General features: G+C 41.1%; 1 protein-coding gene across 1 annotated transcript in view; it reads left to right on the top strand.

Moving 5' to 3' along the window:
• Positions 1-631: 631 nt before the first annotated feature.
• The window catches only part of LOC139538758 (probable ribonuclease ZC3H12C), a 28,457-nt gene continuing 14,011 nt past the window's right edge, over positions 632-15,077 (top strand). The window contains exons 1-3 of the mRNA XM_071341157.1: positions 632-952; positions 8,059-8,877; positions 9,019-9,158. Of these exons, the coding sequence (XP_071197258.1) occupies positions 8,189-8,877; positions 9,019-9,158 (829 nt within the window). The 5' untranslated portion in view covers positions 632-952; positions 8,059-8,188. The remainder of the gene's footprint in view (positions 953-8,058; positions 8,878-9,018; positions 9,159-15,077) is intronic.

A 15,077-nucleotide genomic window follows, 5' to 3' on the forward strand; every position in this document is an offset into this window, starting at 1 on the left:
TTTTCTCCCTTCTCTCCCCTCTTCCTCCTTCCCGTCTCTTCTAACATCCTTTAGGAACACACACTACTTTTAACATAATTCAGCTCATTGTCTGCCTGGCCCCCTCCCCCTCCACCCTCCAGGGGACAAAGGGGCCATGGAGACAGTGGTCCCCAGTGAGCCAGGTGTTCCTCAGGGCAAGGCCGCCGCTCTGTAATGGCTGCAGCCTGGTGCCTCTGCAGCTGCCCGCCGGCCGGGACGCTTTTGTGTGACTCCCATTGTCAGCGCACACCCCTCGTCCATTCATGGCTCGAGCTAGAGGGAGGAGGGGTGGCAGCCACTTGCTTATCTTAGTGGCCTTTGGTGTGTGTGTGTGTGTGTGTGTGTGTGTGTGTGTGTGTGTGTGTGTGTGTGTGTGTGTGTGTGTGTGTGTGTGTGTGTGTGTGTGTGTGTGTGTGTGTGTGTGTGTGTGTGTGTGTGTGTGTGTGTGTGTGTGTGTGTGTGTGTGTGTGTGTGTGTGTGAATAAACACTTGCCGGAGGAGTGGGCTTGTGGTCACTGCTGTGCTCTTATTGGTCACTAGGCAGACTGTGTGTAATGTGGGAATGGTAGACACTGCAGCTCCATCTGTTCACACTCACATTGTTCAACCCTCTTGCCTTGGGACCAGACTGCAGCACTACCAAACCTAACATGCATTGAGTTGAGTTGAGTTTGGACCACTGTGCTACAAGGAAGCTTGTTTCACTTCACCATTTTTGGATTTTTTGTCACTTTATTTATTCTCTGCTGGATACAGAGAACCTGGATTTTTATGTACCAGTGTCAAGAAGTCCAACCTTGGAGAAAACTTGACAAAGCTGAGACAGTCCCCCTGGCATGCTGGAACGACCAAAGGTTTTCTGTCAGGAGCATATCTTTAGGACTTCCTTCTGTCTTTGTATTGCTGCTTTACTTTTTCCTTGGAGCCTGTGGTAAGTCTTTTATGCTTTTAATACATTTGTATATAGGCAGTTGCATAGGTTCATATTATAGTTATAGCAGGTGTAAAAATTACATCTGAAATCTCATTGTGTTTTGTGTCTGGTCTTGCAGTAATCCACTGCAGTTTGGTGCACAATTGTTCATTTTTCCCCTCAAACCTTTTCATACATTTTTCAGAATTGATTATGTATGTTGGATGAAATGTTTTTGTTTTCTGAATTATTGGTGGTAAACTAAATCCTAAATTATCCCAGTTTGATGATTTGTTCATTTGATAACTCTATGATATGTACATTGATAAGTAGCCTATAATTTATATACTTATCAATACAAGTATACTATCAGTAAAACAGTAAAGACCTGCTGATTGTACTAAATGTAGCTATATATTTATCTTTGGAGCATAGCAAACACCAGGGAATACACACATAGACATAAAACAGTGTCAGCATAGACAACACAAGATGGTGTAGAAGCTTGTCATTTTGGGCTAAAGTTACAGTTTAGGATTGAAATAGAATTATTGAATCCATCTAGTCAGACGCTTTCAGAGTCATCAGTCTTCATGTTTAATGACAGGGAAAAACAGGTCAGGGATTGCTGCCAATGACAATAAAACTGCACAAGTAATTGTTTTAAATTAGGGAACTTACTGTTGCTAAGTGTGACAGCCAATGCAAGTGAATTGGTTGATGAGTTTTCTAAAAACTCTGTCGAACTCTCGTTAAGGATTGTGACTCTATGTTTTATAGTTATAGAAGTTATAGAATTTTACTTTCACATACAGTAGTCTATGATGCAGTGGATATTTTGGGAACTAATTGTCAAATGTTATCATCTTGGGGGGAAATTAGACAAGGAAAGGAAATATGTTAAAGTTATCAGTGTATTGTGCATATGAAACACACAGAGAGAGAGAATGGGGAGCAAGTCAGAATATAAAGTGAGTGAATGACTGAGCATGGACATGTGCATGTCTGCGCTTACGGGTGAAAGTGAGGTCTACTCCCGGGTCACATGATGGTGATGATATGTATCATCCTCTACTGTTTGCGCTCTGTAGAAGGACGAGCAGGACAGGACACCAGTTGCCGTGGTCCCCTGTGGTTTCAGAAGGCATCTGTTGCCCCTGCTGCCTATACACTCCCCCTCTCCCCATCTCTCTTTCACTCCTCCTACCTCCCCCCTTTGTCCCTGGCTTGGTGCAGACTTCAGAGTGGCATGGCTCAGCATTCTGAGTCTGACGTGGCCAAGGGGACTAGCCCAGGTCAGGTCTGCCCCAGCCCCAGGGGAGATAGCAGGGCCCTAGGGGGCTAACCCTGGCTCTCTCCCTCAGCAGGCTGGGACACTGAGGAGGAGTTGGAGGCTGCAGCATCTGCTCAATGTAGTAGGACCTTAACTCCCACCTCTGTCTCTATCTCAGTGGTCATTTTCATGTCTAGATCTAGCTTGCCCTGTATTCCCATATTTCCATCACATTCTTTATCTTCATTTTTATCTCTCTCACCAGCTCCAGCTCCAGCTGGAAGTCTAGAATTACCTCTACCTCCACGTATTTGCTGGGAGTACAAGAGGGGAGAGCAGGTTTGGAGGTTCTAGGACTGCTAGTGCCTGTGGTTATTGTTTGCAGTTTGGCTAACAGTTGTGTAGATTTTGTGAGTCATTGTTTTTCAGGAGGGGAAGTAAGGGCATTTGGGGAAAATATTGAATAGAAACTAGTGGTAAAGTCATCTGTAAGTACCCCGGTTCCAATCACAACTCATTGAGCTGATATATTAGAGATTACATTTCTTTTTTAGATTTTAGATTTTATTGATTTTATTTTTATAGTGTCTTACATCTTTAGGATACCAAGCACACATGGGATTATAAGACACTGTATTTGTGGTAACAAAATAAAATTATCATATATACCCAAGCTGGGGGTGGAGCCACAAAAAAATCTGAACTCATCATGAGGGGGCGCAGTTGCTTTCCGGTCTGCGTACACACGTTCTGTTTTACAGCTAATTTGCTGCAATTCTACACATGTTTCCATAGGGTGGAGAGAAATGTTTTCGGCTAATTGAGTGACTATCAGTGACGGACATAACACGAGAAAAACTGCTGATGCACAACCACATTTCTAAATTGCACCTTGTGTATTCTACTATTTTAACTTGCAACAGTAAATTGAGACCCCGAATGAGGAACTCAGTCGGGGGGTGGGCCTTCAAAACGACTTCAAAATAGACTTCACCCTTGTCTATTACTGGCCAGTTTCCCATCCCTGATATATACAGTGTATATACACACTGTGTATACCAAACATTAGGAACACATTCGTAAATATTGATTTGCACCCCCTGTTGCCCTCAGAACAGCCTCAGTTGTTGACTACAATACTTCCTACAGTTGTGTCAAGTTGATTGTATGTCCGTTGGGTGGTGGACCATTCTTGATACACACGGGAAACTGGTTGAGCGTGAAAAACCCAGCAGCATTGCATTTCTCGACATAAAACTGGTGCGTCTGGCACCTGCTACCATACATCGTTCAAAAGCACTAACATTTTGTGTCTTGCCCACTCACCCTCTGAATGGCACACATACACAATCCATGTCTCAATTGTCTCATGGCTTAAAGTCCTTCTTTAACCTGTCTCCTCCCCTTCATCTACACTGATTGAAGTGGATTCATCAAGTGACATCAATAAATTATCATAGCTTTCACCTGGATTCACCTGGTCAGTCTATGTCATGGAAAGAGCATGTTCTTAATGTTTTGTACACTCAGTGTTTATGTGCATTTATAAACAGGGTGGTTCGAGCCCTGAATGCTGATTGGCTGATAGCCATGGTATATCAGACCCTATACCACGGGTATGACAAAACATTTATTTTTACTGCTCTAATTATGTTAGTGACAAGTTTATAATGGCAATAAGGCACCTCGGGGGTTTGTGATATATGGCCAATATACCATGGCTAAGGGCTGTGTCCAGGCACTCCGCGATGCGTCACTATATACCACACCTCCTCGGGTCTTATTGCTTAAATAGACAGTGCATTCGTAAAATATTCAAACCCCTTGACTTTTCCCCATTTTATTACGTTAAAGCCTTCTTCTAAAATTGATTCAATTGTTTTTTTCTCTCATCAAACTACACACAATACCCCATGATGACAAAGCAAAAAAAATGTTTTTAGAAATCTTAGCAAATTTATACGAATAGAAAAAACTGCAATATCTCATTTATATAAGTATTCAGACCCTTTACTTTGTTGAAACACCTTTGGCAGCAATTACAACCTTGTGTCTTCTTTGGTATGACCCTACAAGCTTTGCACACCTGTATTTGGGAAGTTTCTCCCATTCTTCTCTGCAGATCCTTTCAAGCTCTATCAGGTTGGATGAGGAGCGTTGCTGAACAGCTATTTTCAGGTCTCTCCAGAGATGTTTGATTGGGTTCAAGTCCGGGCTCTGGCTGGGCCACTCAAGGACATTCAGAGACTTGCCATGAAGCAAATCCTGTGTTGTCTTGGCTGTGTGCTTAGGGTTGTTGTCCTGTTGGAAGGTCAACCTTTGCCCCAGTCTGAGGTCCTGAGCGCTCTGGAGTAGGTTTTCATCAAGGATCTCTCTGTACTTTGCTCCGTTCATCTTTGCCTCGATCCTGACTAGTCTCCCAGTCCCTTCCCCTGAAAAACATACCCACAGCATGATGCTGCCAACACCATGCTTCACCGTAGGAATGGTGCTAGGTTTCCTCCAAACGTAACGCTTGACATTCAGGCCAAAGAGTTCGATCTTGGTTTCATCAGACCAGAGCATCTTGTTTCTTAGAGAGTCTTTAGGTGCCTTTTTGCAAACTCCAAGCGTGCTGTCATGTGCCTTTTACTGAGGAGTGGCGTCCGTCTGGCCACTAATATAAAGGCCTGATTGGTGGAGTGCTGCAGAGATGGTTGTCCTTCTGGAAAGTTCTCCCATCTCCACAGAGTAACTCTAGAGCTCTGTCAGTGACCATCGGGTTCTTGGTCACCTCCCTGACCAAGGCCCTTCTCCCCCGGTTGCTCAGTTTGGCCGAGCGGCCAGCTCTAGGAAGAGTCTTGTTGGTTCCAAACTTCTTACATTTAAGACTGATGGAGGCCACTGTTCTTGGAGACCTTCAATCCTGCAGAAATAATTTGGTACCCTTTCCCAGATCTGTGCCTCAACACATTCCTGTCTCGGAGCTCTACGGACATTCGACCTCAATGCTTGGTTTTTGCTCTGACATGCACTGTCAACTGTGGGACCTTATATAGACAGGTATGTGCCTTTCCAAATCATGTCCAATCAGTTTAATTTACCACAGGTGGACTCCAATCAAGTTGTAGAAACATCTCAAGGATGGTCAATGGAAACATGAAACATTTTGAGTCTCATAGCAAAGGGTCTGAATACTTATGTAAATAAGGCATTTCTGTTTTTATTTTGAATACATTTGTAAACATTTCTAAAACATGTTTTTGGTTTGCCATTATGGGGTATGTAGACCGCTGACAATTTTTTTTAAAGGTAATCCATATTAGAATAAGGTTGTAACGTAACAAAATGTGGAAAACTTCAAGGGGTCTGAATACTTTCTGAAGGCACTGTATATATACACTCATACGAAAAACAATTGAAAAACCAAAACCTGCAATTTTAATTATATACTTTATCTTGTCGTATCTTCTTCCATGCTTTGAAAATACAGTTTGCAACCAGGATCTTATTTTCTAAATAATCATTAAAGTTTCTCTTTATATCTAATCCAGAATAGTTCTGGTTTCTGTTGTTGCATTTGATCAAATAAGGTCAAATAAGGCTTAAATCATCATATAAAGTACAGTAAAATAAAGAAGCAATGGACACAGTCCTCTATATACGAGTCAAAGGACCAAAGGGTGTTCATTGATCTGATCGCAAAGCCTTGAACCTCGCTACATTCTAATATCAGTTCAGTGTCTATTCAGCCGTGGTCTTTCACATCTAACTATAGTAACATCACTGGACTGTGCACTGCACTGCACTGCTTATCTCAAAGACGATTTTGCATATCTTCTTACTGATACAATTTCTCTCATATTTATGCAACTTACAGAAATAAGTCTGTCCCAGGAAGTTATAGGGAGAATGTGTAGATCTGACCTCATTATCCACTGGTTGTGGAAGATTTTAATCGTGTCTGTGTTTGTTTGGAAGATTGTTTGTGTTACAAATTGTAGGTTGTGTGTTTATGCTACAAAAGAGAATAGGAATGTGTGTGCTTGTGTTGGTATACGTGTATGTGTGTGTGTGTGTGTGTGTACATGTGAGTGTGTGTTGTATCATGTTTAAACACTTGCGAAATCAGTCTGGTGAGCAGTGACTCGGGCTCACACCAGTACGTCTGTTCTGATTCTAACAGGGTCGTTGAGTGCGTGTGTGAGTGTGAGTGTGAGTGTGTGTGTGTGTGTGTGTGTGTGTGTGTGTGTGTGTGTGTGTGTGTGTGTGTGTGTGTGTGTGTGTGTGTGTGTGTGTGTGTGTGTGTGTGTGTGTGTGTGTGTGTGTGTGTGTGTGTGTGTGTGTTTGAATAGCCCCAGCCTCCGTCTGTGTGCGCCACACGGCCTGCGGAACAATGCTCCGTCGGAGGAGTCCAGATTGGGATGGCAGCTGCTTTATTTGGGGATGGCAAGCCAGACATACTTTAGCCCCCCCATATTGCCCACCACCCCCAGCCCCTGACCCCCCTCACACACACATATGCACACACTGTCGCTTTCTTTGTGCCCCTTTCTGTTGTTGGAGGGTTAAATTATTCCATCTCTCTTGTTGCATTAATGAGGAGCCACAGTGAGGCAGCAGCTTGGTTCTGAGAGGCAGGTCAATAGGGGTACTGAGACTGGTAATGAGACCCTACCTTTACCCTACTTATACATGCATGCAGACACACACACACTTACACACACTCATATACCAATCCAGAAATTCCCTCAAGCTTTGATGTGCAGTAGTTTGGTGTAACTTAAAATACATGGCTATAGGACAACTGTTTGTGCGCATTGATGAAATAAATCAACCCAACTGAATTAAGCAAGTGCTGGCCTCCTTATATGCCCATATCATGGGATTCTTCCTTTCATGTCTTATTATAAACCATTTTAAACACTGTGTATTGAGGAAATAGACTAAAGCACATTCCACCCTTGTCTCTTACCGTCCACATTCCACCCTTGTCTCTTACCGTCCACATTCCACCCTTGTCTCTTACCGTCCACATTCCACTTAGTCTGCAACACAGTGAACACAGCACACACATCCTAGCCTACATAACATGCTTAGATATACAGTAGAAATATATATTTTAATACAGTAAGTAAGTGAAGCCCATGCCTGTAAAGCAGGAGCCCTGGGCCCCCAGATTAGTGTGTCACTGTGCTCTGATGATGCTGGGACACATGTCCTTTTTAAAGGGGTCACTGAACAACTAGGAGGCAGGTCCATTAGAACAGTTCTTTCTCTGTTTCAGTCAATCACAAACCCCTGCGGGGACTGCAAGCAACACCTGATCCTAGTTTAAATATCAGGTGGTGGATGGTAAGAGTTCCCCCCAAAAAAGCATTCATACGGCATTCTCCTGTATGGGTGTAGGTGCAATGTAGAGTATATTATTGTGGGCCAAGTCAGCTATGTTTGTGTCTTGGCACGGTGTGTTGTTATCACCAACGTTGTTTGAGAGCTTTTCTGACGGCTGAGCTTAGCACTGCAAAAATGCAAATCAGTGGAAGTGAACAATGGAGATTGTGGTTTTAAACTTGCCTTTTTGGAAATGCTTGTGGTGTGTCATTCAGCCTAATACTTGAGAAGCTCTATTACAGCTCAGGTTACTCACTAAGAGCAATTTTGTTCCACTTTTAAGGTTACCCCCTGCAGCATGGGTGTTGGAGGGGAGGGCTGAGTCCAGTGATTGACACTGGCTGTTATAAAGTAGCTCAACAAGTTAGAAAATGTGACTTAAATCACTTGGGGGCTAATTGTAGCATTATGAAATGTTCAGGTAGAAAAACACACATGTGGAAACCAGTCTGACCAATGGGGTAACTTTTTTGCCCAGCCCTCTCCACCAGGCTTCCGTCCCAGGACTGGTCAGAGAGCAGCCCATCAGCAGCAGTGACAGTGGGGTTGTCCAGGGTCATCTGAGGTCAGAGGTCCGGGGTCAGAGGCTGGATGTATAAGACGGCTTCATGGGCCTGAAGGACCATCTGGAGGATGGAACAGGCCACAACTTCAATCTGGGGCTGGATTTGGACTACCTCCATGTGGAAGGCACCGACCGCCAGGCCAGCTTGAGTGCCACAGCCGGCACCCACTCAGGAGTTTTGGAGGGGGAAGAGGCACAGGTGGGAGGCACCCATAGCAGTGTCAGTAGTAGCAGCATCAGCAGTAGTAGTAGTAGCAGTAACTCCTCTGAAGAAAGTGCTGCGTCGGACAGCGAAGATGAGCGGGGGGTCCACCATGGCTCTGGTTCTGGCGCTGAGACCCCCCATCCGCACCCCTGTCACCCTACTGGAGTGGGCCTGCCACAAAGCCACCCCCCTAGGGACCCCAAACTCCCCACCGACCCCCTCACAGAGTATCGCTCCAAGATGGAATTTGCCCTGAAGCTGGGCTACTCTGAGGAGCTGGTTTTGCTGGTGCTGAGGAAGCTAGGGCCTGACGCCCTCATCAACGACATACTGGGAGAACTGGTCAAACTAGGCACCAGGACAGAGACGGAGGAGGCAGGGGACTCTACCGCATCCCAGTCGTCCTCCTCCTCCTTATCCTCCCCCTCTCTGGACTCCTGCAGACTGGACTGCTCCTCCCAGCTGCTGTTGGATGACAAGGAGAACATCAGGCCTGTGGTGGTGGATGGGAGTAATGTAGCCATGAGGTGAGTCAACACAAACTGCTGCTGCATTCAGAAACACTTTACTCAGGTTCCTTTTCTATCTGCAAGACCTCATACACTGCTCTTTTGATCTATAGTATTATACAAATAAACAAAAACACATTTGTGTGCGTTTCTCCACAGTCATGGGAATAAGGAAGTGTTCTCCTGTCACGGCATCCAGCTGGCTGTTGATTGGTTCCTGCAGCGTGGTCACCGTGACATCACTGTGTTTGTGCCCGCCTGGAGAAAGGAACAGTCCAGACCGGACGCCCTCATCACAGGTAAACCAGCGCTTCCATGTCCACCCCCAACATCCCCCCTCCAAACCCACACCACCTTATTTTGTTCAAACCCCACCCTCACACCTGTTCTAAATCACCTCTTTCTCCCAACATCTGGGTCTTCTCTTAACTATCAATGACAATAACACCAATAATACATTTTTGGTAATTGAGGAGGCTCAAATTTAAGGTCATTAACCATGAAAAAAATATTTACTAAAGCGACATGATTAATCAATTTGCTCACAATGTAATTTCCCTTCATTTAAATGGAGTAACACCAATGAATCTTTGTATTTAGACATACCAAATGATCAATGGAATCCCTTAAATTCTGACATACTAAAATGGTCTAAGATTTGGTACTGTAGGTTACTTTCTAAATGGAATCTGTTACAGTTACTAGTTAGTTACCTGTCCAAAATTTGAATCAGTAATGTAATTTTTGTATTACACAAACTCAGTAACGTAATCTGATTACTATCAGTTACTTTTAGATTACTTTCCTCTTAATAGGCGCAGGTTAGTAGCTGGCACAGCCACAAAGTCATAAAATCTGATTTTAAAGCTAACCCTAACCCTAACTTTAACCACACTGCTAACCCTAATGCCTAACATTAAATTAAGACCAAAAAGCTAATTTTTGTTTTCACAAATGTTTACAATATAGCAAATGTTTACTTTGCAGCTGGCCCATCTAGCAAAAATCGCTCATCCCAATAAATGTCAACCTGCTTAAGAGGCATTAGAATAAGACAAAAATGTATATTACCAATTGAACATCTATTGCAAGATAAATCAATGTTAGAGTTTACATAGCTGGCCATAAATGGATGTTCCGTTTTACTTTATGGGTTGGTTATGTAGGCTTCTACTTACCCATTGATGTCTACTACATATAATAATATGATTAGGATATATCTTTACATAAAAAACAACAACAGAGTCTGTCAGATTTTTAGTCATTCCAATTGATTTAATAGCCATTTATCTTCAAAAATAGGACTTGGAAATATGGAAATCTTGATTAGACAAATTGTTTAACCTGAGCATAACCCAAAAACTAAGGACTAATTAGCCTAGTCTTTTGTTTATGATTTCTTTTGTCATGGAGGACTCATTGGGCTCATTGCTTCAAGTTGAAAAATAAATATTGCTCTCAGATTGGCATGCTTTGAGCACAACAGAAAAGTGCTATTTGCATGTGAAAAATGTATTCCATATGTTGCATTTGCTATAGGCCTATTGTTTATGTTTTTGTTGGTGATCATTTGCAGCGGTTTAAAGGAGTAGTTCACTATTTTAGTTTAATGGCTTTTTTAAGGAGTAGTTCACTATTTTAGTTTGTAATGGCTGTTTAAAGGAGTAGTTCACTTTTAGTTTGTAATGGCTGTTTAAAGGAGTAGTTCACTATTTTAGTTTGTAATGGCTGTTTAAAGGAGTAGTTCACTATTTTAGTTTGTAGTGGCTGTTTAAAGGAGTAGTTCACTATTTTAGTTTGTAGTGGCTGTTTAAAGAAAACTGAACCATGGATTATAGTTTCTCCTGAGTGGCGCAGCGGACTAAGGCACTGGATCTCAGTGCAAGAGGCGTCACTACAGTCCCTGGTTTGAATCCAGGCTGTATCACATCCGCCCGGGATTGGGAGTCCCATAGGGCAGTGCACAATTGGCCCAGCGTCGTCCGGGTTTGGCCGGGGTAGGCCGTCATTGTAAATAAGAATTTGTTCTTAACTGATTTGCCTAGTTAAATAAAGGTTCCATTCTCCTGGCCCATAGACTACTTTCATTGTGAGGAACCATCTAACATCAAGTTGTAAAATAGTAAACTACTCTTTTAATCCCATCAAAAGTGTGCAAGTTTGAGAATGTCAGTAAGGTTTATAGAATTTTCTTTTTGAATCAGCATTCATGAGATTGAGCAATAGGCTAAAAGCCCATTCTTAAATGAAACTTGTTTTTGACAGTATGGAGCACAATAACACGAGGGAGTTTAGAAGGGAGGAATTCAAACTGTTATTCCATAGGCTGTGATCCATACTATGCAGCTGTTCCAAGAGAACATTTTTCACTGGCTGTCCACTGGGTCGTAGGCTATTCATTACGTCGATTCTGTTGCAAAACATTTCTTAAATGGAAGCAAATGGAACGAAATGTGGAGGGACCAACCTGAATTTGTCCAATAGAAACTCTTGTTTTGCTCTTTTTGCTTCGATTTGGTAAACGGTAAACGGTTTCCGTAATGAATACACCCCTGGTCATAAAAACAATGATTGATAGGCAGCTTATATTTCTTCAATTCAACCATCATTGGGTTAAAATACACATATTCACATTTGTGAACAGCCATCCACAACAACCACAATCCCTAAGGCGCAAATAGCTAAATGAGAGAGCAGCAGTGTGTTTCACATCAAAGCCTTTTCTTTTGGGGTGTTGCTATAGGCCACCAAGTGCTAACAGTCAGTATCTAAATACTGTGAAATGCTTGATAGTGTATGTGATGTAAACACAGAAGTCTACTTTCTTGGATACCTGAATTTTGACTGGTTTTCATCAAGCTGTCCAGTCAAGGGGAAGCTTCTCCCTATAACCAGTGCCTGTAATCTGGTTCAGGTTATTAATCAACCTACCAGGGTGTTTACAAACACTACAGGAACAAGATCATCCACATGTATCAATCACATTTTTACTAATACTGTAGAACATAGTTCTAAAGCTGTATCCGTAACCATTGGATGCAGTGATCACAATATAGTCTATATCCAGGAAAGCCAAAGTTCCAAAAGTTGGATCAAAATAGTGTAAAAGAGATCATACAATTTTTTTTGCTGTGACTCTTATGTGGATGATGTTAAAAAATATGTGTTTGTCTGATGTGATTAATAAGGAGCATCCAGACGCTGCACTTGATGAATTTATGAAATTGCTTCTTCCAATTATTGATAAACATGCACCTGTTAAGAAACGGACTGATAGAACTGTTAACCATGGATTGATGTGGAAATGAAAAACTATATGATTGACGTACCAATTTCATGGCACATGGTTTATGAACTTAGATGCAAAACGACATTGGATTCAAAACTGAATTTTTTTCAATTTGAATTATTATACAGACTTTTTGCAACCAATGTAATGTTATTTATATGGGGGATACAACTTTTTCAGCTCTACAGATTTTGCTGCGAAGAGGCAGAATCATTAGATCATTTGTTTTGGTACTGTCCATATGTAGCTTGTTTTTGGTCACAGGTCCAGGAATGGCTGAAGAATTGTAATATTTACCTGGAGCTACCTCTGCAAATAGCACTACTGGGCTTTCTGAAAAGTCATAGTCAATCAATCAACAATATAACAATACTTTCAGCAAAAAAATGTATTTTCAATTTACAATCTGTAGAAACAATAAGAATAGACAGTTCAGAACATTTGTGAAACATCACAGCACAGTTGAAAAATATATGGCAAATAGAAATCCAATGTGGATGGTGTTAAGAGATAGATGGGAGGGGTTGAATGGAGCTGAAGGTTGGGATTAATAACAACTAATAACAACAAGATTACTAATGTAAAACATACTGTGCCCTTAAAACCTATATAGGTTAAGAAACTTTTTGTAAGAGCACAGTTTGAAAGATATGGCAAATAGAAATCAAAACGGATCGTCATCATAAATATATGGGAGAGGTTGAGGGTAGAGGAAGGACAAGAGTAAAAACAAACAAAAAAAAACTATTGTAAAATTGGCTGTGTCCATAAAATGTATATAGTATGTATATAGTATGCCTAAGCTTTGTTTTTCACTATTTTCTCCAATTGGGGGAGGGGGGTAGGGTTGGAGGGTAGTAAAGGAAATATATATATTTTTTAAGATATGTATACAGTATGTATATGTATTTATATCTGTATGTATCTGTATGTATGTATATGTATATAAAAAAAAATATTTATATTTATATATATATATATGTATATATATATATATATATATATATATATATATATATATATATATATATGGGGGATTGGAAGTGATGCAGACAATAACATTGATGGAAGCTACAATCTATCTGCAATATTAAAGCTGATCTACCCCCTAAACTTTTGGTAATGATGTGACTCAACTTAACAAAAATAAGAAGAAACTGTATTGTGAAGCCAAGATCAATGATATAAAGAATGATGGAAAAAACTTTGGAGTACTTTAAATAAAATTATGGGCAGAAATACAAATTCAACTCCATCTTTCATCGAATCTGATGGCTTATTCATCACAAAACCATTTGATGTTGCCAATTATTTTAATGATTACTTCATTGGCAAAGTGGGCAAACTTAGGCAGGAAATGCCAACAATGAACAGTGAGCCATTGTATTCATGCATAAAAAAGAAAGTTGGAATTTTGTAAAGTTAGTGTGGGAGAGGCAGATTTTTTGTTTGTTATCGATCAATAATGACAACCTCGTGTCATTTACAACTTAGATGGAAAGCTACTGAGGATGGTAGCTGACTCTATAGTCATATCTTTAATCTGAGCCTAGAGGAAAGTCTTTGTCCTCAGGCCCGGAGGGAAGCCAAAGTAATTACGCTACCCAAGAGTGATAAAGCGGCCTTTAATGGTTCTAACAGCAGACCTATAAGCTTGCTGCCAGCTCTTAGCAAACTGTTGGAAAAAATTGTGTTTGACCAAATACAATGATATTTCTCTGTAAACAAATTAACTACAGACTTTCTGCATGCTTATAGAGAAGGGCACTCAACATGTACTGCACTGACACAAATTACTGATGATTGGTTGAAAGAAATAGTTAACAAGAAGATTGTGGGAGCTGTACTGTTAGATTTCAGTGAAGCCTTTGATGTTATTCACCATAACCTGTTGTTGAAAAAACATATGAGTTATGGCTTTTCAACCCCTGCAATATCATGGATTCAGAGCTATCTATCTAAAAGAACTCAAAGGGTTTTCTTTAATTGAAGCTTCTCTAATGTCAAACATGTAAAGTGTGGTGTACCGCAGGGCAGCTCTCTAGGCCCTCTGCTCTTTTCTATTTTTACCAATGACCTGCCACTGGCATTCAACAAAGCATGTGTGTCCATGTATGCTCAACTATATAGACATCAGCAACCAGAACTAATGAAGTCACTGAAACCCTTAACAAAGAGTTGCAGTCTGTTTTGGAATGGGTGGCCAGTAATAAACTGGTCCAGAACATCTCTAAAACTAAGAGCATTGTTTTTGGTACAAATCATTCCCTAAGTTCTAAACCTCAGCTGAATCTGGTAATGAATGGTGTGGCTGTTGAACAAGTTGAGGAGACTAAATTACTTGGTGTTACCTTAGATTGTAAACTGTCATGGTCAAAACATATAGATTCAATGGTCATAAAGATGGGGAGAGGTCTGTCCGTAATAAAGAGATGCTCTGCTTTTTTCACACCACACTCCAAAAAGCAATATCTTGATTATTGTCCAATCGTGTGGTCGAGTGCTGCAAGGAAAGACCTAGACTAGTTAAGCTGCAGCTGACCAAGAACAGAGTGGCACTTTTTGCTCTTCATTATTTGACCTAGATAGTCAAATAAAATAAAATGTTATTTGTCACATACACATGGTTAGCAGATGTTAATGTGAGTGTAGCGAAATGCTTGTGCTTCTAGTTCCGACAATGCAGTAATAACCAACGAGTAATCTAACCTAACAATTCCACAACTACTACCTTATACACACAAGTGTAAAGGGATAAAGAATATGTACATAAAGATATATGAATGAGTGATGGTACAGAACGGCATAGGCAAGATGCAGTAGATGGTATAGAGTACAGTATATCCATATGAGATGAGTAATGTAGGGTATATAAACATAAAGTGGCATATTTTAAAGTGGCTAGTGATACATGTATTACATAAAGATG

This window comes from Salvelinus alpinus, chromosome 14, assembly GCF_045679555.1.
Source record: "Salvelinus alpinus chromosome 14, SLU_Salpinus.1, whole genome shotgun sequence".
In the NCBI taxonomy this organism is placed as follows: Eukaryota; Metazoa; Chordata; class Actinopteri; order Salmoniformes; family Salmonidae; genus Salvelinus; species Salvelinus alpinus.